Genomic DNA, 26,933 nt, shown 5'->3' with positions numbered 1-26,933 from the left:
ATTTCCTCGCGGCATGCAGAGGTTGCCGCAATAAAGTTCAGCTGGCCCTCGACCGTTGGTCGAATCTGGCGCTGATCATCCAGTCCGTCCGTGCCGCCCTTAAGATAGCGGGCAAGCGCGCGGACGTGAAACTGGTTGAGAGGCGCCGTTTTAATGTGTTCCTCAATGGGTTGCTGGGGGAGTGGAGGGCCAGGTGCACTTCCACTCCCTCCTCACAGTGAGGTGTTGGTGACGGGTTTTAAGTACCTTTGACATGAAGATAACCATAGCCAGCCTCAACATCAACGGCAGCAGAGGGGCTCACCGCAGATTTCACAATCTCTCAGTCCTTAGGGAAGGGAGATACGCGGTGAGCTTTCTGCAGGAAACCCACACCGTTCCGGGAGACGAAGCCACCTGGCTCCTGGAGTGGCAGGGTGGGGTCTACATGAGTCACCTCACCCCTATTTCTAGTGGGGTGGCTATCTTGTTGGCCCCGACTTTTCAGCCGGAGATCTTGGGGGTCAAGGAGCTAGTGCCGGGCCGCTTGCTCCACCTCGCCGTTCGCCTGGGTAGCGTGCCGCTCCACTTTGTGAACGTGTACGCGCCCAGGCCCGGCGCGTTCCAAGCGCGCTTCTTTGAAGAAGTGTCCGCTCTCTTGAGCTCCATCGATAGCGGCGAGTGCATCATCCTCGGGGGGGATTTTAACTGCACCCTCGAGGTGGGGGATCGCTCCGGTCCCCAGCGCGGCCAAGCGTCGGTGGAGAAGTTGAGGGGACTGATCAGCTCCCTTAACTTGGTGGACGTCTGGCGGAATCTCCATCCCGACTCCAGCGCCTTCACGTGGAGGTCTGGAGGAGGGGGGTCGCGAATCGACCGCCTCTACATTTCGCAGGCGTACGTCTCCCGCGTTTCAGCGGCCTCCATGCGGCTGGTGCCGTGCTCGGACCACCGCCTGGTGTGGGCGGAGTTTACTCCGCTCCGCACGCGGGCGGGGTCCGCGTACTGGCACTTTAACAACTGGCTGCTGGAGGACGTGCGATTTCGGGACTCGTTCTGTCGATTCTGGGCCGACTGGAGAAGGAAGCAGGGGGGCTTCCCCTCCTTGAGGCTATGGTGGGATGTGGGCAAGACTCACATCCGCGTCTTCTGTCAGGAGTATGCGAAGGGGTCGACCAAGAGGCGGGAAGCCGAGATCGGGCGCCTTGAGAGGGAGGTGCTCGACTTGGAATCCCGCCTCGGTCATGCCGTCGTGGACCCGGCCCTGTGGCAGGCGTACAAAGAGAAGAAGGGCGCGCTGAGGAACCTGCAGCTCATAGGGTCCCGAGGCGCGTACGTGAGGTCGCGGATCCAGATCCTGGAAGATTTGGACCGCGCCTCTCCCTTCTTCTACTCGCTGGAAAAATGGCGGGGGGTCCGTAAGCAGCTCGTTGAGCTGCTGGCCGACGACGGATCCTCCATCACGGATCCGGAGGGAATGGGCCTCCTGGTCCGGACGTATTACAGTGCGTTGTTCTCTCCGGATCCGTCCAGCGAGGATGCGCGCAGAGTTTTGTGGGAGGACCTGCCGCAGGTCAGCCCGGAGGGCGCCGAAGGATTGGAGGCTCCGCTCACGTTGGCGGAGCTGACTGGCGCCCTCCACCAGCTCTCGAGGGGCAAATCCCCAGGGCTGGATGGGTTGACCGTGGAGTTCCTCAGAGCGTTCTGGGACGTCCTGGGGGACGATTACGCGCGGGTCCTGGGGGAAAGCCTGGCGACCGGGGAGATGCCCCTCTCGTGGCGCAGGGCGGTCATCGTCCTGCTGCCGAAGAGGGGCGATCTCCGCCTGCTTAAAAACTGGCGTCCGGTCTCCCTCCTCAGCACGGATTATAAGATCTTTGCCCGTGCTATGTCTACCCGCCTGGGCTCCATGCTGGCCCACATGATCCACCCCGACCAGTCCTACACGGTCCCGGGCCGGTCCATCCAGGACAACATCCACCTGGTCCGGGACCTGATCCATCTTTCCCAGAGGACTGGTCAGTCGGTCGCCTTTCTCTCCCTCGATCAGGAGAAGGCGTTCGACAGGGTGGATCACGATTACCTTTTCGGGACTCTGCGCGCTTTCGGACTCGGGCCGCATTTCGTGGCCCGGGTCCGACTTTTATACGCCGCCGCAGAGTGTCTAATCAAGGTTAACGGGTCCTTGACGGCGCCCCTTCGATTTGGGAGAGGAGTGCGTCAGGGGTGCCCCATGTCCGGCCAATTGTATACCATCTGCGTGGAGCCCTTCCTGTGCCTGCTTCGCAGGAGGTTGACGGGATTGGCTCTGCGCGAGCCGGCCATGCGGGTCGTCCTCTCGGCTTACGCCGACGACGTGCTCCTCGCAATCACAGATCCCGTTGACTTGCGGAGGATGCGCGACTGCCAGCAGACCTTTTCTGCCGCGTCCTCCGCGAGGATCAATTGGGAGAAATGTTCCGGACTCCTGGTTGGTCAGTGGCGGGTGGACTCCCTGCCGGAGGAGATGACACCTTTTGCGTGGAGCACCACGCACCTCCTCTATCTGGGAGTCCACCTTAGTCCCGCTGAGGAAGCCTGGCCGGCAAACTGGCAGGAGTTGGAGGCAAAAGTCACCGCTCGGCTGGGGCGCTGGACAGGACTGCTCCGAGTGCTTTCCTACAGGGGCCGAGCGTTGGTCATAAACCAACTGGTGGCCTCCATGCTGTGGTACCGGTTGGTCACTTTGGCCCCGCCCCCTGTATTTGCCACCAAGATCCAGAAGAAACTCGTCGATTTCTTCTGGGGCAAGAGGAAACACTGGGTCTCTGCCGCGGTCCTGAGTCTCCCGATCGAGGAGGACGGTCAGTCGCTGGTGTGCGTCCGCACCCAGGCTGCGACTCTCCGCCTTCGGACCCTGCAGAGATACCTGTACGTCGAGCGTCCTCCCAGATGGTGTGCGCTGGCGACGTATTTTTTCCGCCAGTGTCACTGCCTTCAAGACGACACGCAGCTCCCGGTGGAGTCCGTTAGCCGCGCCTCTCTGAGGGAGTTGCCTGTCTTTTACCGGGATCTTTTCCGAGTCTGGAACATGGTCGCCTCCAGTCAGGGCGCTCCCCCGCCGGCGGAGGAGAGCGCCTCGGCTGTCCGGGCGGCTGACTCCGGGGACGGTCCGGCGGGCGGAGGAGTAGCCGAAACCCCCGGGACGCCCCTCACTGCGGGTGGCGAGGGGGCTCGGGAGTGCGGAGCGATCCCGGCCGAGCTGACCCCCGCTGGGCCGGAACTGCTCATTGGACCCAGGCCCCGAAACCCTCCTCGGGAGCCGGTCCCGCACAACCCGAGCCGCCTCTCGGGAATGCCCTCCGTGCCATTCCAATCGGCGCGGAGGGGTTTCCTGTACGGGCTGCTCCTGCACACTTTCCACTTCCTCGCCCTCGTTAGCCGGCCGGACACGCCCTGGCGGTCCGCGTTGCCAACTGGCGGCGAGGGGAAACCCCGATGGAGGTCTCTCTACGCGGGAGTCTTCCCCCTTTACATCGGGGACCTGGGGTGGAGGGTGCTGCACAGAGCAGTCCCGTGCAATAGGCTTTTAAGTAGGTTCACGGACTCCCAGGCCAGCTGTACTTTCTGCGGCCTGGACGAGTCCGTGTTCCACATTTATATGGAGTGTGCGAGGTTGCAGCCCCTATTTGAGTATCTGAAGGGGCTGCTCCTCAAATTCTGGCTGCACTTCAGTCCCACGCTCCTGATCTTTGGGCACCCGGTGCGGAGGGGCTTGGGCCGGGAGGAGGATCTCCTCGTCGGTCTGCTCCTGGGCCTGGCCAAGGTGGCAATTCACAGGTCCAGGTTGCGGGCCGTCGGGGGTTTCGTCCTCCCCGATTGCCTGCCCCTCTTCCGCGGTTACGTTCGCGCCCGGGTGTCCCTGGAAAAGGAGCATGCGGTGTCCGCCGGTACGCTTGAGGCCTTCCGCGACCGGTGGGCACCGCAGGGACTGGAGTGCATCGTCGACGCCGAGAATGGCATTTTAATTTGAGTTTTTGTTTATTTCTGTTTTTAATAAAGTTATTTTAAATATATAAGTGTGTATAAAAAGGGGGCCTGAGGAATAAAGGCCCCCTCGACATAAAAAAAAAAAAACGGGGGGTTAGATACAGAGTAAAGCTCCCTCTACACTGTCCCCCATCAAACACTCCCCAGGACAGGTACAGTACGGGGGTTAGATACAGAGTAAAGCTCCCTCTACACTGTCCCCATCAAACACTCCCCAGGACAGGTACAGTACGGGGGTTAGATACAGAGTAAAGCTCCCTCTACACTGTCCCCATCAAACACTCCCCAGGACAGGTACAGCACGGGGGTTAGATACAGAGTAAAGCTCCCTCTCCACTTCCTGTTAAACATTGCCAGGTTTTTGAGAGTTGTACTGTGTCTGACTTTGATCTCCTATCCTCTTAACTACCTGCTGTGCTTTTCACAGGTAAATGTTCGTGAGGGGATGACAGTGAACGACAGCTTGGACAAGGCACTGAAAGTCCGAGGTTTGTCCCAGAAATGCTGTGCGGTCTACAGATTCCTTGATGGGTGAGTTACTGACTGCGGCATTTCTGTCTTGAGTTTGTATTGAAGCTGGCAAATGGGGCTTATACACACCAGTGCTGTACACGGGGAGCATACACAGGCTGTACACGGGGCTTACTGTGGCTCCGGAGTGCGACACAGACGGCGCGGGGCGTTGCAGAGTCCCGTACACGGGGAGCTATATGGATGAGCAGGCGACTGTGCTGTGCTGGTTGTACAACGGGACAGTGCAGTGCGAGGCAGGCGAATCGGCAGGGGGGGGCCGTGTGTTGTCCTTGTAACCACTGACGCCTGTCTCTCTTCTTTCTCCCTTCAGCCACAAGAAGCTGACCGACTGGTCGACCGACATCACGCCCCTGGTGGGCGAGGAGCTCATGGTGGAGGTGCTTGATGAAGTCCCCTTGTCAATGCACAACTTTGTAAGTCCCGAGCTGATCGGCGTCCAGCTCCCCCACCCGTTGCGTTACCCGGCCATTCCCGAAATACCCAGTGGGTTCAACATCTCTTCCTGAAAGGTGGAACCTCCAAGAGTGCAGCCCTCCCTCAAAACTGACTCCCGGGGAGTGTTGAGCCTGGATTATGGGGCTCGAGCCTCTGGATTGCAGGTTGAACCCGCAGCCTTCTGACTCAGAGGCAAGAGCAAGGCTTTTGACACGGTCCCACACGGCGGACTGGTTTAAAAAAAAAAAAAAAAAGCCCATGGGATCCTGGGAAATGCAGCAAGGTGGATACAGAATTGACTCAGTGGCAGGAAACGAAGGGTAATTGTTGACGGGTGTTTTAGCGACTGGAGGGCGGTTTCCAGTGGCGTTCCGCAGGGCTCAGTACTGGTGCCCCTGCTTTTGGTGGTGCATGTGAACAATTTGGACGTAAATGTAGGGGGCACGATCAAGACGTTTGCAGACGACGCAAAGATTGGCCGTGTGGTCGAGAGCGAGGAGGGTAGCTGGAGGCTGCAGGAAGATATCGATTGAGCATAAAAGTGGCAAATGGAATTCAACCTGGAGAAGTGTGAGGTGATGCATTCAGGGAGGTCAAGCAAGGCAAAGGAATACACCATTAATGGGAAAATACTGAGAGGTGTCGAGGAAGTGAGCGACCTTGGAGCGAATGTCCACAGATCCCTGAAGGTAGCAGGACAGGTCGATAAGGTGGTTAAGAAGGCATATGGAATCCTTTCCTTTATTAGCCGAGGTATGGAATATAAGAGCAGGGAGGTTATGCTGGAACTGTATAACTCATTGGTTTGGCCACAGCTTGAGTACTGTGTGTAGTTCTGGTCACTTCATTACAGAAAGGATGTAATTGCACGAGAGAGGGTACAGAGGAGATTTACGGGGATGTTGCCAGGACTGGAAAAATGCAGCCGTGAGGAAAGATTGGATAGGCTGGGGTTGTTCTCCTTGGAACAGAGAAGGCTGAGGGGAGATCTGATTGAAATGTACAAAATTGTAAACTTGCCACCCCTCTCCCCCCCCCCCCCCCCCACCCCCCGCCAAGAAAAAAAAATAGCTCGGACCGACATGTGGCTCGTCACATTCATGGGACGTGGGTGTCCCTGGCCAGTACAAGTTGGCTTTGAGGAGGTGGCAGTGAGCCGGTACTGGAGTGTGAACCTGGATAATGGGAGTGTGTCTCTGGATTGCTGCAGTGGCCGCGTCCTCCACATCTTCCCCACGCCCCCCCCCCCCATTCCCGACACCCATCCGAGCAAATCCCTGCTGCATGTGTGACCCCGGACACGCGCTGAGCGTGAGCACACTCGGGCGGGGGGAACTGACAACAGAAGGTGGCTGAAAAGTCAAAAGCAGCGAGCACGAGTGATGGTGTAGAGGCAGACTGGGAGAGTTTAGTTTTAGAGATACAGCACTGAAACAGGCCCTTCAGCCCACTGAGTCTGTGCCGACCATCAACCACCCATTTATACTAATCCTACACTAATTCCATATTCCCATCACATCCCCACCTGTCCCTATATATTTCCCGACCACCGACCTATACTCGGGGCAATTTACAACGGCCAATTTACCGACCAACCTGCAGGTCTTTGGCTGTGGGAGGAAACCCGAGCACCCGGAGAAAACCCACGCAGACACAGGGAGAACTTGCAAACTCCGCACAGGCAGTACCCAGAATTGAACCCAGGTCGCTGGAGCTGTGAGGCTGCGGTGCTAACCACTGCGCCACTGTGCTGCCCAGGGTGTCGGGTTGAGCCCCAGACCCTCGGTAACGTCGAGGCCCGCCCCCTGCCCCGCACCGTGATCTGCTCCACTGTAACTCGCCGTGAACCGGCCGAATCTGCCGGGGACGTTGAATTAAGGAGAACGGTAAAATATTTACAGAGAGACTTCAAAGGAATTGGATATATATTTGAACGGGAAAACCTACTTTGAGGACAGTGGGGAAGGAGCAGGAATGCAGAGGGGCGAATTGGGTCACTCTTTCAATGAGGGACTGAATGGTGACTTTCTGAGCTGCATATAGGACTTCTTGTATTTCTGCATTTGGATCAGATGGGCTGGCAGGTGGCAAGTGAAGTTTAACACTGATATGGGGCATGTGTGTGTGTACGTAGGTACACGCAGTGGTGCTCTCATCTCAAGACACCCGGCTGGTTTGCAGTGTGTTGTGAAGGACCTCGGGGTGAGGCTCCAGGGCAGGCGGGGTAGCTGGTGTGTCCCCCCCCCCCACCCCCCGTCACCTCCCCCAGACCGGGCAGAGAAGCGGCGAGGCGGGAAGCGGATGGCGCAGTAACCTGGCTGGCGATTCCTCTCCTCCTGCAGGTCCGGAAGACGTTCTTCAACCTGGCGTTCTGCGACTTCTGCCTGAAGTTCCTGTTCCATGGCTTCCGCTGCCAGACCTGCGGCCACAAGTTCCACGAGCACTGCAGCAGTAAAGTGCCAACGGTGTGCTTGGACCTGGGCAAATAGTGAGTACGAAAGGGAGGGTCCAGGGTGGGGTGGAGCGGCGGAGGCTGGGGGATAGTGAGTACGCTGGTTGAGGGAGGTGGTTTTGGTTGAGGGGGGGGGGAGCGTGTGTGGTGATAGTGAGTACTGATCTAGCCCTGGTGTGATCTGATTCTCTACCGTTGGTTTGCAGCCCGGCTTCTCCCGGTCCCTATGAGGAGCACTCGCTCTCACCGATGCCCACAGCCCAGATGGACCAACTCCTGACCCCTCAGTCGTCCGGAAGGTGAGAACGCGTTGGATGTCTGTTTACTGTTAGAGAAACCGTCTGATATCCTTGCTGTAACTCGCAGTCGATTAGTTCGACACTGGATGGTGAGAAGAGTTCATGGAGCACAGCTGCCTACCTCTCTCTTCTGAGTCATGTGGCCGCGGGTTTGAACTCAATAGTCCAGGCTCCTCCTTTCCCCCCGGTGCCAGACCGACAAGAGTGCTGCACTATCGGAGGTACTGTCTTTCGGGTGAGATGTTAAACCCGTCAGTCACTGAGTTTTTTTTTTGAAGCGTGGCCTCTGTTGGAACGTGGGAGACATGGCGGCCAATTTGTGCACAGCAGGCTCCCACGAACCGCGACGTGATAATGACCCGGGAGCGTCGAGCCGAGGGTTATGTGCTCCAGGCTCGGAGAGAGCGACAGCTGACGCGTGCAGCCATCTTGGGGCTGCCCGGGAAGACAGGGAGCTGCGCGAGGGTGGGGGAGTGGTTCATGAAAAACCTGTGTGAACAAAGAACAGCACAGGAACAGGCCATTCGGCCCTCCAAGCCTGCGCCAATCTTGATGCCTGCCTAAACTAAAACCTTCTGCACTTCCGGGGCACGTATCCCTCTATTCCCATCCTATTCATGTATTTGTCAAGATGCCTCTTAAACGTCGCTATCGTACCTGCTTCCACCACCTCCCCTGGCAGCAGGTTCCAGGCACTCACCACCCTCTGTGTAAAGAACTTGCCTCGCACATCCCCCCTAATCTTTGCCCCTCTCACCTTAAACCTATCTCCCCTAGTAACTGACTCTTCCACCCTGGGAAAAAGCTTCTGACTATCCACTCTGTCCATGCCGCTCATAACTTTGTAAACCTCTATCATGTCACCCCTCCACCTCCATCGTTCAGGTGAAAACAATCCAAGTTTATCCAACCTCTCCTCATAGCTAATGCCCTCCAGACCAGGCAACATCCTGGTAAACCTTCTCTGTACCCTCTCCAAAGCCTCCATGTCCTACTGGTAGTGTGGCGACCAGAATTGCACGCAATATTCTAAATGTGGCCTAACTAAGGTTCTGTACAGCTGCAGCATAACCTGCCAATTTTTATACTCTATGCCCCGACCGATGAAGGCAAGCATGCCGTATGCCTTCTTCACTACCTTATCCACCTGCGTTGCCACTTTCAGTGACCTGTGGACCTGTACGCCCAGATCTCTCTGCCTATCAATACTCCTAAGGGTTCTGCCATTTACTGTATACTTCCCACCTGCATTAGACCTTCCAAAATGCATTACCTCACATTTGTCCGGATTAAACTCCATCTGCCATTTCTCCGCCCAAGTCTCCAACCGATCTATATCCTGCTGTATCCTCTGACAATCCTCATCACTATCCGCAACTCCACCAACCTTTGTGTCGTCCTCAAACTTAATAATCAGACCAGTTACATTTTCCTCCAAATCATTTATATATACTACAAAGAGCAACGGTCCCAGCACTGATCCCTGCGGAACACCACTAGTCACATCCCTCCATTCAGAAAAGCACCTTTCCACTGCTACCCTCTGTCTTCTGTGACAGAGCCAGTTCTGTATCCATCTTGCCAGCTCACCTCTGATCCCGTGTGACTTCACCTTTTGTACCATTCTGCCATGAGGGACCTTGTCAAAGGCTTTACTGAAGTCCATATAGACAACATCCACTGCCCTTCCTTCATCAATCATCTTTGTCACTTCCTCAAAAAACTCAATCAAATTAGTGAGACACGACCTCCCCTTCACAAAACCATGCTGTCTCTCGCTAATAAGTTCGTTTGTTTCCAAATGGGAGTAAATCCTGTCCCGAATAATCCTCTCTAATAATTTCCCTGCCACTGACGTAAGGCTCACCAGCCTATAATTTCCTGGATTATCCTTGCTACCCTTCTTAAACAAAGGAACAACATTGGCTATTCTCCAGTCCTCTGGGACCTCACCTGTAGCCAATGAGGATGCAAAGATTTCTGTCAAGGCCCCAGCAATTTCTTCCCTTGCCTCCCTCAGTATTCTAGGGTAGATCCCATCAGGCCCTGGGGACTTATCTACCTTAATGCTTTGCAAGACACCCAACACCTCCTCCTTTTTGATAATGAGATGACTGAGACTATCTACACTCCCTTCCCTAGGCTCATCATCCACCAAGTCCTTCTCTTTGGTGAATACTGATGCAAAGTACTCATTTAGCACCTCGCCCATTTCCTCTGGTTCCACACATAGATTCCCATCTCTGTCCTTGAGCGGGCCAACCCTTTCCCTGGTTACCCTCTTGCTCTTTATATATGTATAAAAAGCCTTGGGATTATCCTTAATCCTGTTTGACAATGACTTTTCATGACCCCTTTTAGCCCTCCTGACTCCTTGCTTAAGTTGTGTGCGAGCATTTGCAGAAACCGGGAGAGCGGGCGGAATGGGTGGAGGTGGGAGAGAGGGTGTGCAGGCGTTGCTGTGGATCTTCAGCTGACAGGGTGCATTGCAGGTCAGTGGAATTGATTACAGCCTTCTCACCGACGGGCCTGACACTAACCTGCTTCTCCTTCGCCTTGCAGGCTCACACCACCCGCCTTCACTTTCCCATGTCCCTGCCCACCTGCCGAAGGGCAGCTCCAGCGCCAACGTTCAACCTCCACGCCCAACGTGCACATGTCCAGCACCACAGCACCAGTCAACATGAGTGTCATAGAGGTGAGGGATTCACACGTTACGTGCAGAGACCCAATCAGCTGGAGGCACTGCCCAGCCTCAGACAGCCTTACAACAACCACTCAGGATAGAATATGGGAGCTCCATGACAGCAACTCCCTGTGTTACTGAGTATTGGGGTTTACTGGACAGTGAGACTCTGTGTTACTGAGTATGGGTGTTTATAGGACAGTGTGACTCTGTGTTACTGAGTATTGGGGTTTACAGGACAGTGAGACTCTGTGTTACTGAGTATGGGTGTTTATAGGACAGTGAGACTCTGTGTTACTGAGTATTGGGGTTTATAGGACAGTGAGACTCTGTGTTACTGAGTACTGGGGTTTATAGGACAGTGAGACTCTGTGTTACTGAGTATTGGGGTTTACAGGACAGTGACACTCTGTGTTGCTGAGTATTGGTGTTTACAGGACAGTGAGACTCTGTGTTACTGAGTATTGGTGTTTATAGGACAGTGAGACTCTGTGTTACTGAGTACTGGGGTTTATAGGACAGTGAGACTCTGTGTTACTGAGTATTGGTGTTTATAGGACAGTGAGACTCTGTGTTACTGAGTACTGGGGTTTATAGGACAGTGAGACTCTGTATTACTGAGTATTGGGGTTTACAGGACAGTGAGACTCTGTGTTACTGAGTATTGGGGTTTATAGGACAGTGAGACTCTGTTACTGAGTATTGGTGTTTACAGGACAGTGAGACTCTGTGTTACTGAGTATTGGGGTTTATAGGACAGTGAGACTCTGTGTTACTGAGTATTGGTGTTTATAGGACAGTGAGACTCTGTGTTACTGAGTATTGGTGTTTATAGGACAGTGAGACTCTGTGTTACTGAGTATTGGGGTTTACAGGACAGTGAGACTCTGTGTTACTGAGTATTGGGGTTTACAGGACAGTGACACTCTGTGTTGCTGAGTATTGGTGTTTACAGGACAGTGAGACTCTGTGTTACTGAGTATTGGTGTTTATAGGACAGTGAGACTCTGTGTTACTGAGTATTGGTGTTTACAGGACAGTGAGACTCTGTGTTACTGAGTATTGGTGTTTACAGGGCAGTGAGACTCTGTTACTGAGTATTGGGGTTTATAGGACAGTGAGACTCTGTGTTACTGAGTATTGGGATTTACAGGACAGTGAGACTCTGTGTTACTGAGTATTGGGATTTACAGGACAGTGAGACTCTGTGTTACTGAGTATTGGGGTTTACAGGACAGTGAGACTCTGTGTTACTGAGTATTGGTGTTTATAGGACAGGGAGACTGTGTGTTACTGCGTATTGGTGTTTATAGGACAGTGAGACTCTGTGTTACTGAGTATTGGGATTTACAGGACAGTGAGACTCTGTGTTACTGAGTATTGGGATTTACAGGACAGTGAGACTCTGTGTTACTGAGTATTGGGGTTTACAGGACAGTGAAACTCTGTGTTATTGAGTATTGGTGTTTATAGGACAGTGAGACTCTGTGTTACTGAGTATTGGGGTTTACAGGACAGTGAAACTCTGTGTTACTGAGTATTGGGGTTTACAGGACAGTGAAACTCTGTGTTACTGAGTATTGGGGTTTACAGGACAGTGAAACTCTGTGTTACTGAGTATTGGGGTTTACAGGACAGTGAAACTCTGTGTTATTGAGTATTGGTGTTTACAGGACAGTGAGACTCTGTGTTACTGAGTATTGGGATTTACAGGACAGTGAGACTCTGTGTTACTGAGTATTGGGATTTACAGGACAGTGAGACTCTGTGTTACTGAGTATTGGGGTTTATAGGACAGTGAGACTCTGTGTTACTGAGTATTGGGATTTACAGGACAGTGAGACTCTGTGTTACTGAGTATTGGGATTTACAGGACAGTGAGACTCTGTGTTACTGAGTATTGGGGTTTATAGGACAGTGAGACTCTGTGTTACTGAGTATTGGTGTTTATAGGACAGTGAGACTCTGTTACTGAGTATTGGTGTTTACAGGACAGTGAGACTCTGTGTTACTGAGTATTGGGGTTTATAGGACAGTGAGACTCTGTGTTACTGAGTATTGGGATTTACAGGACAGTGAGACTCTGTGTTACTGAGTATTGGTGTTTATAGGACAGTGAGACTCTGTTACTGAGTATTGGTGTTTACAGGACAGTGAGACTGTGTTACTGAGTATTGGGGTTTATAGGACAGTGAGACTCTGTGTTACTGAGTATTGGTGTTTACAGGACAGTGAGACTCTGTGTTACTGTGTATTGGGGTTTAAAGGACAGTGAGACTCTGTGTTACTGAGTATTGGTGTTTATAGGACAGTGAGACTCTGTGTTACTGAGTATTGGGGTTTACAGGACAGTGAGACTCTGTGTTACTGAGTATTGGTGTTTATAGGACAGTGAGACTCTGTGTTACTGAGTATTGGTGTCCATAGGACAGTGAGACTCTGTGTTACTGAGTATTGGTGTTTACAGGACAGTGAGACTCTGTGTTACTGAGTATGGGTGTTTATAGGACAGTGTGACTCTGTGTTACTGAGTATTGGGGTTTATAGGACAGTGAGACTCTGTGTTACTGAGTACTGGGGTTTATAGGACAGTGAGACTCTGTGTTACTGAGTATTGGGGTTTACAGGACAGTGACACTCTGTGTTGCTGAGTATTGGTGTTTACAGGACAGTGAGACTCTGTGTTACTGAGTATTGGTGTTTATAGGACAGTGAGACTCTGTGTTACTGAGTATTGGTGTTTACAGGACAGTGAGACTCTGTGTTACTGAGTATTGGTGTTTACAGGACAGTGAGACTCTGTGTTACTGAGTATGGGTGTTTATAGGACAGTGTGACTCTGTGTTACTGAGTATTGGGGTTTATAGGACAGTGAGACTCTGTGTTACTGAGTACTGGGGTTTATAGGACAGTGAGACTCTGTGTTACTGAGTATTGGGGTTTACAGGACAGTGACACTCTGTGTTGCTGAGTATTGGTGTTTACAGGACAGTGAGACTCTGTGTTACTGAGTATTGGTGTTTATAGGACAGTGAGACTCTGTGTTACTGAGTATTGGTGTTTACAGGACAGTGAGACTCTGTTACTGAGTATTGGGGTTTATAGGACAGTGAGACTCTGTGTTACTGAGTATTGGGATTTACAGGACAGTGAGACTCTGTGTTACTGAGTATTGGGATTTACAGGACAGTGAGACTCTGTGTTACTGAGTATTGGTGTTTATCGGACAGTGAGACTCTGTGTTACTGAGTATTGGGGTTTACAGGACAGTGAGACTCTGTGTTACTGAGTATTGGTGTTTATAGGACAGGGAGACTGTGTGTTACTGCGTATTGGTGTTTATAGGACAGTGAGACTCTGTGTTACTGAGTATTGGTGTTTATAGGACAGTGAGACTCTGTTACTGAGTATTGGTGTTTACAGGACAGTGAGACTCTGTGTTACTGAGTATTGGGGTTTAGAGGACAGTGAGACTCTGTGTTACTGAGTATTGGTGTTTATAGGACAGTGAGACTCTGTGTTACTGAGTATTGGTGTCTATAGGACAGTGAGACTCTGTGTTACTGAGTATTGGTGTTTACAGGACAGTGAGACTCTGTGTTACTGTGTATTGGGGTTTATAGGACAGTGAGACTCTGTGTTACTGAGTATTGGTGTTTATAGGACAGTGAGACTCTGTGTTACTGAGTATTGGGGTTTACAGGACAGTGAGACTCTGTGTTACTGAGTATTGGTGTTTCTTGGACAGTGAGACTCTGTGTTACTGAGTATTGGTGTCCATAGGACAGTGAGACTCTGTGTTACTGAGTATTGGTGTTTACAGGACAGTGAGACTCTGTGTTACTGAGTATTGGGGTTTATAGGACAGTGAGACTCTGTGTTACTGAGTATTGGTGTTTATAGGACAGTGAGACTCTGTGTTACTGAGTATTGGGGTTTACAGGACAGTGAGACTCTGTGTTACTGAGTATTGGTGTTTATAGGACAGTGAGACTCTGTGTTACGGAGTATTGGGGTTTACAGGACAGTGAGACTCTGTTTTACTGAGTATTGGGGTTTAAAGGACAGTGAGACTCTGTGTTACTGAGTATTGGGGTTTATAGGACAGTGAGACTCTGTGTTACTGAGTATTGGGATTTGCAGGACAGTGAGACTCTGTGTTACTGAGTATTGGGATTTACAGGACAGTGAGACTCTGTGTTACTGAGTATTGGGATTTACAGGACAGTGAGACTCTGTGTTACTGAGTATTGGGATTTACAGGACAGTGAGACTCTGTGTTACTGAGTATTGAGGTTTACAGGACAGTAAGACTCTGTGTTACTGAGTATTGGGATTTACAGGACACTGAGACTCTGTGTTACTGAGTATTGGGATTTACAGGACAGTGAGACTCTGTGTTACTGAGTATTGGGATTTACAGGACAGTGAGACTCTGTGTTACTGAGTATTGGGGTTTACAGGACAGTGAGACTCTGTGTTACTGAGTGTTGAGGTTTACAGGACAGTGAGGCTCTGTGTTACTGAGTATTGGGGTTTACAGGACAGTGAGATTCTGTGTTACTGAGTATTGGGGTTTACAGGACAGTGAGACTCTGTGTTACTGAGTATTGGTGTTTATAGGACAGTGAGACTCTGTGTTACTGAGTATTGGGATTTACAGGACAGTGAGGCTCTGTGTTACTGAGTATTGGGGTTTACAGGACAGTGAGACTCTGTGTTACTGAGTATTGAGGTTTACAGGACAGTGACACTCTGTGTTACTGAGTATTGGGGTTTACAGGACAGTGAGACTCTGTGTTACTGAGTATTGGTGTTTATAGGACAGTGAGACTCTGTGTTACTGAGTATTGGGATTTACAGGACAGTGAGACTCTGTGTTACTGAGTATTGAGGTTTACAGGACAGTGACACTCTGTGTTACTGAGTATTGGGGTTTAGAGGACAGTGAGACTCTGTGTTACTGAGTATTGGTGTTTATAGGACAGTGAGACTCTGTGTTACTGAGTATTGGTGTCTATAGGACAGTGAGACTCTGTGTTACTGAGTATTGGTGTTTACAGGACAGTGAGACTCTGTGTTACTGTGTATTGGGGTTTATAGGACAGTGAGACTCTGTGTTACTGAGTATTGGTGTTTATAGGACAGTGAGACTCTGTGTTACTGAGTATTGGGGTTTACAGGACAGTGAGACTCTGTGTTACTGAGTATTGGTGTTTCTTGGACAGTGAGACTCTGTGTTACTGAGTATTGGTGTCCATAGGACAGTGAGACTCTGTGTTACTGAGTATTGGTGTTTACAGGACAGTGAGACTCTGTGTTACTGAGTATTGGGGTTTATAGGACAGTGAGACTCTGTGTTACTGAGTATTGGTGTTTATAGGACAGTGAGACTCTGTGTTACTGAGTATTGGGGTTTACAGGACAGTGAGACTCTGTGTTACTGAGTATTGGTGTTTATAGGACAGTGAGACTCTGTGTTACGGAGTATTGGGGTTTACAGGACAGTGAGACTCTGTTTTACTGAGTATTGGGGTTTAAAGGACAGTGAGACTCTGTGTTACTGAGTATTGGGGTTTATAGGACAGTGAGACTCTGTGTTACTGAGTATTGGGATTTGCAGGACAGTGAGACTCTGTGTTACTGAGTATTGGGATTTACAGGACAGTGAGACTCTGTGTTACTGAGTATTGGGATTTACAGGACAGTGAGACTCTGTGTTACTGAGTATTGGGATTTACAGGACAGTGAGACTCTGTGTTACTGAGTATTGAGGTTTACAGGACAGTAAGACTCTGTGTTACTGAGTATTGGGATTTACAGGACACTGAGACTCTGTGTTACTGAGTATTGGGATTTACAGGACAGTGAGACTCTGTGTTACTGAGTATTGGGATTTACAGGACAGTGAGACTCTGTGTTACTGAGTATTGGGGTTTACAGGACAGTGAGACTCTGTGTTACTGAGTGTTGAGGTTTACAGGACAGTGAGGCTCTGTGTTACTGAGTATTGGGGTTTACAGGACAGTGAGACTCTGTGTTACTGAGTATTGGGGTTTACAGGACAGTGAGACTCTGTGTTACTGAGTGTTGAGGTTTACAGGACAGTGAGGCTCTGTGTTACTGAGTATTGGGATTTACAGGACAGTGAGACTCTGTGTTACTGAGTATTGGTGTTTATAGGACAGTGAGACTCTGTGTTACTGAGTATTGGGATTTACAGGACAGTGAGACTCTGTGTTACTGAGTATTGGGGTTTACAGGACAGTGAGACTCTGTGTTACTGAGTGTTGAGGTTTACAGGACAGTGAGGCTCTGTGTTACTGAGTATTGGGGTTTACAGGACAGTGAGACTCTGTGTTACTGAGTATTGGGATTTACAGGACAGTGAGATTCTGTGTTACTGAGTATTGGTGTTTATCGGACAGTGAGACTCTGTGTTACTGAGTATTGGGGTTTATAGGACAGTGAGACTCTGTGTTACTGAGTATTGGGGTTTACAGGACAGTGAGACTCTGTGTTACTGAGTATTGGTGTTTATAGGACAGTGAGACTCTGTGTTACTGAGTATTGGGATTTACAGGACAGTGAGACTCTGTGTTACTGAGTATTGAGGTTTACAGGACAGTGAGACTCTGTGTTACTGAGTATTGGTGTTTATAGGACAGTGAGATTCTGTGTTACTGAGTATTGGGGTTTACAGGACAGTGAGACTCTGTGTTACTGAGTATTGGTGTTTATAGGACAGTGAGACTCTGTGTTACTGAGTATTGGGGTTTACAGGACAGTGAGACTCTGTGTTACTGAGTATTGAGGTTTACAGGACAGTGACACTCTGTGTTACTGAGTATTGGGGTTTACAGGACAGTGAGACTCTGTGTTACTGAGTATTGGTGTTTATAGGACAGTGAGACTCTGTGTTACTGAGTATTGGGATTTACAGGACAGTGAGACTCTGTGTTACTGAGTATTGAGGTTTACAGGACAGTGACACTCTGTGTTACTGAGTATTGGTGTTTATAGGACAGTGAGACTCTGTGTTACTGAGTATTGGGGTTTACAGGACAGTGAGACTCTGTGTTACTGAGTATTGGTGTTTATAGGACAGTGAGACTCTGTGTTACTGAGTATTGGAATTTACAGGACAGTGAGACTCTGTGTTACTGAGTATTGAGGTTGACAGGACAGTGAGACTCTGTGTTACTGAGTATTGGGGTTTACAGGACAGTGAGACTCTGTGTTACTGAGTGTTGAGGTTTACAGGACAGTGAGGCTCTGTGTTACTGAGTATTGGGGTTTACAGGACAGTGAGACTCTGTGTTACTGAGTATTGGGATTTACAGGACAGTGAGATTCTGTGTTACTGAGGATTGGTGTTTATCGGACAGTGAGACTCTGTGTTACTGAGTATTGGGGTTTACAGGACAGTGAGACTCTGTGTTACTGAGTATTGGTGTTGACAGGACAGGGAGACTCTGTGTTACTGAGTATTGGTGTTTACAGGACAGTGAGACTCTGTGTTACTGAGTATTGGTGTTTATAGGACAGTGAGACTCTGTGTTCCTGAGTACTGGGGTTTACCGGACAGTGAGACTCTGTTACTGAGTATTGGTGTTTACAGGACAGTGAGACTCTGTTACTGAGTATTGGTGTTTACAGGACAGTGAGACTCTGTTACTGAGTATTGGGGTTAAGAGGACACTGAGACTCTGTGTTACTGAGTATTGGTGTTTACAGGACAGTGAGACTCTGTTACTGAGTATTGGTGTTTACAGGACAGTGAGACTCTGTGTTACTGAGGATTGGGATTTACAGGACAGTGAGACTCTGTGTTACTGAGTATTGGGGTTTACAGGACAGTGAGACTCAGTTACTGAGTATTGGTGTTCATAGGACAGTGAGACTCTGTGTTACTGAGTATTGGTGTTTCTAGGACAGTGAGACTCTGTGTTACTGAGTATTGGTGTTTACAGGACAGTGAGACTCTGTGTTACTGAGTATGGGTGTTTATAGGACAGTGAGACTCTGTGTTACTGAGTATTGGTGTTTATAGGACAGTGAGACTCTGTGTTACTGAGTATTGGTGTTTACAGGACAGTGAGACTCTGTGTTACTGAGTATTGGGGTTTATAGGACAGTGAGACTCTGTGTTACTGAGTATTGGGGTTTACCGGACAGTGAGACTCTGTGTTATTGAGTATTGGTGTTTATAGGACAGTGAGACTCTGTGTTACTGAGTATTGGGGTTTACCGGACAGTGAGACTCTGTGTTACTGAGTATTGGTGTTTACAGGACAGTGAGACTCTGTGTTATTGAGTATTGGTGTTTATAGGACAGTAAGACTCTGTTACTGAGTATTGGTGTTTACAGGACAGTGAGACTCTGTGTTACTGAGTATTGGTGTTTACAGGACAGTGAGACTCTGTGTTACTGAGTATTGGAGTTTATAGGACAGTGAGACTCTGTGTTACTGAGTATTGGGGTTTACAGGACAGTGAGACTCTGTGTTACTGAGTATTGGTGTTTATAGGACAGTGAGACTCTGTGTTACTGAGTATTGGTGTTTGTAGGACAGTGAGACTCTGTGTTACTGAGTATTGGTGTTTATAGGACAGTGAGACTCTGTGTTACTGAGTATTGGTGTTTACAGGACAGTGAGACTCTGTGTTACTGAGTATTGGAGTTTATAGGACAGTGAGACTCTGTGTTACTGAGTATTGGGGTTTACAGGACAGTGAGACTCTGTGTTACTGAGTATTGGTGTTTATAGGACAGTGAGACTCTGTGTTACTGAGTATTGGTGTTTGTAGGACAGTGAGACTCTGTGTTACTGAGTATTGGTGTTTGTAGGACAGTGAGACTCTGTGTTACTGAGTATTGGGGTTTATAGGACAGTGAGACTCTGTGTTACTGAGTATTGGGGTTTACCGGACAGTGAGACTCTGTGTTACTGAGTATTGGTGTTTACAGGACAGTGAGACTCTGTGTTATTGAGTATTGGTGTTTATAGGACAGTAAGACTCTGTTACTGAGTATTGGTGTTTACAGGACAGTGAGACTCTGTGTTACTGAGTATTGGTGTTTACAGGACAGTGAGACTCTGTGTTACTGAGTATTGGAGTTTATAGGACAGTGAGACTCTGTGTTACTGAGTATTGGGGTTTACAGTACAGTGAGACTCTGTGTTACTGAGTATTGGTGTTTATAGGACAGTGAGACTCTGTGTTACTGAGTATTGGTGTTTGTAGGACAGTGAGACTCTGTGTTACTGAGTTATTGGTGTTTATAGGACAGTGAGACTCTGTGTAACTGAGTATTGGGGTTTATAGGACAGTGAGACTCTGTGTTACTGAGTATTGGTGTTTACTGGACAGTGAGACTCTGTGTTACTGAGTATTGGTGTTGATAGGACAGTGAGACTCTGTGTTACTGAGTATTGGGGTTTGCAGGACAGTGAGACTCTGTGTTACTGAGTATTGGTGTTTATAGGACAGTGAGACTCTGTGTTACTGAGTATTGGTGTTTATAGGACAGTGAGACTCTGTGTTACTGAGTATTGGTGTTTCCAGGACAGTGAGACTCTGTGTTACTGCGTACTGGGGTTTATATACAGTGAGACTCTGTGTTACTGAGTATTGGTGTTTACAGGACAGTGAGACTCTGTGTTACTGAGTATTGGTGTTTATAGGACAGTGAGACTCTGTGTTACTGAGTATTGGGGTTTACAGGACAGTGAGACTCTGTGTTACTGAGTATTGGTGTTTATCGGACAGTGAGACTCTGTGTTACTGAGTATAGGTGTTTAGAGGACAGTGAGACTCTGTGTTACTGAGTATTGGGGTTTATAGGACAGTGAGACTCTGTGTTACTGAGTATTGGGGTTTATAGGACAGTGAGACTCTGTGTTACTGAGTATTGGTGTTTATAGGACAGTGAGACTCTGTGTTACTGAGTGTTGGTGTTTGCAGGACAGTGAGACTCTGTGTTACTGAGTATTGGTGTTTATAGGACAGTGAGACTCTGTTACTGAGTATTCGTGTTTATAGGACAGTGAGACTCTGTGTTACTGAGTATTGGTGTTCATAGGACAGTGAGACTCTGTGTTACTGAGTATTGGTGTTTATAGGACAGTGAGACTCTGTGTAACTGAGTATTGGGGTTTATAGGACAGTGAGACTCTGTGTTACTGAGTATTGGTGTTCATAGGACAGTGAGACTCTGTGTTACTGAGTATTGGTGTTTATAGGACAGTGAGACTCTGTGTTACTGAGTATTGGTGTTTATAGGACAGTGAGACTCTGTGTTACTGAGTATTGGTGTTTATAGGACAGTGAGACTCTGTGTTACTGAGTATTCGTGTTTATTGGACAGTGAGACTCTGTGTTACTGAGTATTGGTGTTCATAGGACAGTGAGACTCTGTGTTACTGAGTATTGGTGTTTATAGGACAGTGAGACTCTGTGTAACTGAGTATTGGGGTTTATAGGACAGTGAGACTCTGTGTTACTGAGTATTGGTGTTTATAGGACAGTGAGACTCTGTGTTACTGAGTATTGGTGTTTATAGGACAGTGAGACTCTGTGTTACTGAGTATTGGTGTTTATAGGACAGTGAGACTCTGTGTTACTGAGTATTGGTGTTTATAGGACAGTGAGACTCTGTGTTACTGAGTATTGGTGTTTACAGGACAGTGAGACTCTGTGTTACTGAGTATTGGTGTTTGTAGGACAGTGAGACTCTGTGTTACTGAGTATTGGTGTTTATCGGACAGTGAGACTCTGTGTTACTGAGTATTGGGGTTTACAGGACAGTGAGACTCTGTGTTACTGAGTATTGGTGTTTATCGGACAGTGAGACTCTGTGTTACTGAGTATTGGTGTTTACAGGACAGTGAGACTCTGTGTTACTGAGTATTGGTGTTTATAGGACAGTGAGACTCTGTGTTACTGAGTATTGGTGTTTATAGGACAGTGAGACTCTGTGTTACTGAGTATTGGGGTTTATAGGACAGTGAGACTCTGTTACTGAGTATTCGTGTTTATAGGACAGTGAGACTCTGTGTTACTGAGTATTGGTGTTTATAGGACAGTGAGACTCTGTGTTACTGAGTATTGGTGTTTATAGGACAGTGAGACTCTGTGTTACTGAGTATTGGTGTTTATAGGACAGTGAGACTCTGTGTTACTGAGTATTGGTGTTTATAGGACAGTGAGACTCTGTGTTACTGAGTATTGGTGTTTACAGGACAGTGAGACTCTGTGTTACTGAGTATTGGTGTTTGTAGGACAGTGGGACTCTGTGTTACTGAGTATTGGTGTTTACAGGACAGTGAGACTCTGTGTTACTGAGTATTGGGGTTTATAGTACAGTGAGACTCTGTGTTACTGAGTATTGGGGTTTACCGGACAGTGAGACTCTGTGTTACTGAGTATAGGTGTTTACAGGACAGTGAGACTCTGTGTTATTGAGTATTGGTGTTTATAGGACAGTAAGACTCTGTTACTGAGTATTGGTGTTTACAGGACAGTGAGACTCTGTGTTACTGGGTATTGGTGTTTACAGGACAGTGAGACTCTGTGTTAATGAGTATTGGGGTTCATAGGACAGTGAGACTCTGTGTTACTGAGTATTGGTGTTTATAGGACAGTGAGACTCTGTGTTACTGAGTATTGGTGTTTATCGGACAGTGAGACTCTGTGTTACTGAGTATTGGTGTTTATCGGACAGTGAGACTCTGTGTTCCTGAGTATTGGTGTTTATAGGACAGTGAGACTCTGTGTTACTGAGTATTGGTGTTTATAGGACAGTGAGACTCTGTGTTACTGAGTATTGGTGTTTATAGGACAGTGAGACTCTGTGTTACTGAGTATTGGTGTTTCCAGGACAGTGAGACTCTGTGTTCCTGAGTATTGGTGTTTATAGGACAGTGAGACTCTGTGTTACTGAGTATTGGTGTTTATCGGACAGTGAGACTCTGTGTTACTGAGTATTGGTGTTTATCGGACAGTGAGACTCTGTGTTCCTGAGTATTGGTGTTTATAGGACAGTGAGACTCTGTGTTACTGAGTATTGGTGTTTATAGGACAGTGAGACTCTGTGTTACTGAGTATTGGTGTTTATAGGACAGTGAGACTCTGTGTTACTGAGTATTGGTGTTTATAGGACAGTGAGACTCTGTGTTACTGAGTATTGGTGTTTATAGGACAGTGAGACTCTGTGTTACTGAGTATTGGTGTTTATCGGACAGTGAGACTCTGTGTTCCTGAGTATTGGTGTTTACAGGACAGTGAGACTCTGTGTTACTGAGTATTGGGGTTTATAGGACAGTGAGACTCTGTGTTACTGAGTATTGGTGTTTATAGGACAGTGAGTCTCTGTGTTACTGAGGATTGGAGTTCACAGGACAGTGAGACTCTGTGTTACTGAGTATTGGTGTTTACAGGACATTGAGACTCTGTGTTACTGAGTATTGGTGTTTATAGGACAGTGAGACTCTGTGTTACTGAGTATTGGTGTTTCCAGGACAGTGAGACTCTGTGTTCCTGAGTATTGGTGTTTACAGGACTGTGAGACTCTGTGTTACTGAGTATTGGTGTTTATAGGACAGTGAGACTCTGTGTTACTGAGTATTGGGGTTTACAGGACAGTGAGACTCTGTGTTACTGAGGATTGGGGTTTACAGGAGAGTAAGACTCTCTGTTACTGAGTATTGGTGTTTCCAGGACACTGAGACTCTGTGTTACTGAGTATTGGGGTTTCTCGGACAGTGAGACTCTGTGTTACTGAGTATAGGTGTTTAGAGGACAGTGAGACTCTGTGTTACTGAGTATTGAGGTTGACAGGACAGTGAGACTCTGTGTTACTGAGTATTGGTGTTTACTGGACAGTGAGACTCTGTGTTACTGAGTATTGGTGTTGATAGGACAGTGAGACTCTGTGTTACTGAGTATTGGGGTTTGCAGGACAGTGAGACTCTGTGTTACTGAGTATTGGTGTTTATAGGACAGTGAGACTCTGTGTTACTGAGTATTGGTGTTTATAGGACAGTGAGACTCTGTGTTACTGAGTATTGGTGTTTCCAGGACAGTGAGACTCTGTGTTACTGCGTACTGGGGTTTATATACAGTGAGACTCTGTGTTACTGAGTATTGGTGTTTACAGGACAGTGAGACTCTGTGTTACTGAGTATTGGTGTTTATAGGACAGTGAGACTCTGTGTTACTGAGTATTGGGGTTTACAGGACAGTGAGACTCTGTGTTACTGAGTATTGGTGTTTATCGGACAGTGAGACTCTGTGTTACTGAGTATAGGTGTTTAGAGGACAGTGAGACTCTGTGTTACTGAGTATTGGGGTTTATAGGACAGTGAGACTCTGTGTTACTGAGTATTGGGGTTTATAGGACAGTGAGACTCTGTGTTACTGAGTATTGGTGTTTATAGGACAGTGAGACTCTGTGTTACTGAGTGTTGGTGTTTGCAGGACAGTGAGACTCTGTGTTACTGAGTATTGGTGTTTATAGGACAGTGAGACTCTGTTACTGAGTATTCGTGTTTATAGGACAGTGAGACTCTGTGTTACTGAGTATTGGTGTTCATAGGACAGTGAGACTCTGTGTTACTGAGTATTGGTGTTTATAGGACAGTGAGACTCTGTGTAACTGAGTATTGGGGTTTATAGGACAGTGAGACTCTGTGTTACTGAGTATTGGTGTTCATAGGACAGTGAGACTCTGTGTTACTGAGTATTGGTGTTTATAGGACAGTGAGACTCTGTGTTACTGAGTATTGGTGTTTATAGGACAGTGAGACTCTGTGTTACTGAGTATTGGTGTTTATAGGACAGTGAGACTCTGTGTTACTGAGTATTCGTGTTTATTGGACAGTGAGACTCTGTGTTACTGAGTATTGGTGTTCATAGGACAGTGAGACTCTGTGTTACTGAGTATTGGTGTTTATAGGACAGTGAGACTCTGTGTAACTGAGTATTGGGGTTTATAGGACAGTGAGACTCTGTGTTACTGAGTATTGGTGTTTATAGGACAGTGAGACTCTGTGTTACTGAGTATTGGTGTTTATAGGACAGTGAGACTCTGTGTTACTGAGTATTGGTGTTTATAGGACAGTGAGACTCTGTGTTACTGAGTATTGGTGTTTATAGGACAGTGAGACTCTGTGTTACTGAGTATTGGTGTTTACAGGACAGTGAGACTCTGTGTTACTGAGTATTGGTGTTTGTAGGACAGTGAGACTCTGTGTTACTGAGTATTGGTGTTTATCGGACAGTGAGACTCTGTGTTACTGAGTATTGGGGTTTACAGGACAGTGAGACTCTGTGTTACTGAGTATTGGTGTTTATCGGACAGTGAGACTCTGTGTTACTGAGTATTGGTGTTTACAGGACAGTGAGACTCTGTGTTACTGAGTATTGGTGTTTATAGGACAGTGAGACTCTGTGTTACTGAGTATTGGTGTTTATAGGACAGTGAGACTCTGTGTTACTGAGTATTGGGGTTTATAGGACAGTGAGACTCTGTTACTGAGTATTCGTGTTTATAGGACAGTGAGACTCTGTGTTACTGAGTATTGGTGTTTATAGGACAGTGAGACTCTGTGTTACTGAGTATTGGTGTTTATAGGACAGTGAGACTCTGTGTTACTGAGTATTGGTGTTTATAGGACAGTGAGACTCTGTGTTACTGAGTATTGGTGTTTATAGGACAGTGAGACTCTGTGTTACTGAGTATTGGTGTTTACAGGACAGTGAGACTCTGTGTTACTGAGTATTGGTGTTTGTAGGACAGTGGGACTCTGTGTTACTGAGTATTGGTGTTTACAGGACAGTGAGACTCTGTGTTACTGAGTATTGGGGTTTATAGGACAGTGAGACTCTGTGTTACTGAGTATTGGGGTTTACCGGACAGTGAGACTCTGTGTTACTGAGTATAGGTGTTTACAGGACAGTGAGACTCTGTGTTATTGAGTATTGGTGTTTATAGGACAGTAAGACTCTGTTACTGAGTATTGGTGTTTACAGGACAGTGAGACTCTGTGTTACTGGGTATTGGTGTTTACAGGACAGTGAGACTCTGTGTTAATGAGTATTGGGGTTCATAGGACAGTGAGACTCTGTGTTACTGAGTATTGGTGTTTATAGGACAGTGAGACTCTGTGTTACTGAGTATTGGTGTTTATCGGACAGTGAGACTCTGTGTTACTGAGTATTGGTGTTTATCGGACAGTGAGACTCTGTGTTCCTGAGTATTGGTGTTTATAGGACAGTGAGACTCTGTGTTACTGAGTATTGGTGTTTATAGGACAGTGAGACTCTGTGTTACTGAGTATTGGTGTTTATAGGACAGTGAGACTCTGTGTTACTGAGTATTGGTGTTTCCAGGACAGTGAGACTCTGTGTTCCTGAGTATTGGTGTTTATAGGACAGTGAGACTCTGTGTTACTGAGTATTGGTGTTTATCGGACAGTGAGACTCTGTGTTACTGAGTATTGGTGTTTATCGGACAGTGAGACTCTGTGTTCCTGAGTATTGGTGTTTATAGGACAGTGAGACTCTGTGTTACTGAGTATTGGTGTTTATAGGACAGTGAGACTCTGTGTTACTGAGTATTGGTGTTTATAGGACAGTGAGACTCTGTGTTACTGAGTATTGGTGTTTACAGGACAGTGAGACTCTGTGTTACTGAGTATTGGTGTTTATAGGACAGTGAGACTCTGTGTTACTGAGTATTGGTGTTTATCGGACAGTGAGACTCTGTGTTCCTGAGTATTGGTGTTTACAGGACAGTGAGACTCTGTGTTACTGAGTATTGGGGTTTATAGGACAGTGAGACTCTGTGTTACTGAGTATTGGTGTTTATAGGACAGTGAGTCTCTGTGTTACTGAGGATTGGAGTTCACAGGACAGTGAGACTCTGTGTTACTGAGTATTGGTGTTTACAGGACATTGAGACTCTGTGTTACTGAGTATTGGTGTTTATAGGACAGTGAGACTCTGTGTTACTGAGTATTGGTGTTTCCAGGACAGTGAGACTCTGTGTTCCTGAGTATTGGTGTTTACAGGACTGTGAGACTCTGTGTTACTGAGTATTGGTGTTTATAGGACAGTGAGACTCTGTGTTACTGAGTATTGGGGTTTACAGGACAGTGAGACTCTGTGTTACTGAGGATTGGGGTTTACAGGAGAGTAAGACTCTCTGTTACTGAGTATTGGTGTTTCCAGGACACTGAGACTCTGTGTTACTGAGTATTGGGGTTTCTCGGACAGTGAGACTCTGTGTTACTGAGTATAGGTGTTTAGAGGACAGTGAGACTCTGTGTTACTGAGTATTGGGGTTTATAGGACAGTGAGACTCTGTGTTACTGAGTATTGGGGTTTATAGGACAGTGAGACTCTGTGTTACTGAGTATTGGTGTTTATAGGACAGTGAGACTCTGTGTTACTGAGTGTTGGTGTTTGCAGGACAGTGAGACTCTGTGTTACTGAGTATTGGTGTTTATAGGAC

General features: G+C 47.8%; 1 protein-coding gene across 1 annotated transcript in view; it reads left to right on the top strand.

Moving 5' to 3' along the window:
* LOC137361877 (serine/threonine-protein kinase A-Raf-like) overlaps window positions 1-26,933 on the top strand; it is a 178,592-nt gene that overhangs the window by 22,649 nt on the left and 129,010 nt on the right. Inside the window, exons 2-6 of the mRNA XM_068026479.1 lie at window positions 4,436-4,539; window positions 4,853-4,955; window positions 7,320-7,465; window positions 7,636-7,728; window positions 10,291-10,426. Of these exons, the coding sequence (XP_067882580.1) occupies window positions 4,454-4,539; window positions 4,853-4,955; window positions 7,320-7,465; window positions 7,636-7,728; window positions 10,291-10,426 (564 nt within the window). The 5' untranslated portion in view covers window positions 4,436-4,453. The remainder of the gene's footprint in view (window positions 1-4,435; window positions 4,540-4,852; window positions 4,956-7,319; window positions 7,466-7,635; window positions 7,729-10,290; window positions 10,427-26,933) is intronic.

This window comes from Heterodontus francisci, unplaced genomic scaffold (assembly GCF_036365525.1).
Source record: "Heterodontus francisci isolate sHetFra1 unplaced genomic scaffold, sHetFra1.hap1 HAP1_SCAFFOLD_617, whole genome shotgun sequence".
Lineage (NCBI taxonomy): Eukaryota > Metazoa > Chordata > Chondrichthyes > Heterodontiformes > Heterodontidae > Heterodontus > Heterodontus francisci.
The sequence above is the reverse complement of the archived record's forward strand: the minus strand, read 5'-3'. Positions and strand labels throughout refer to the sequence as shown.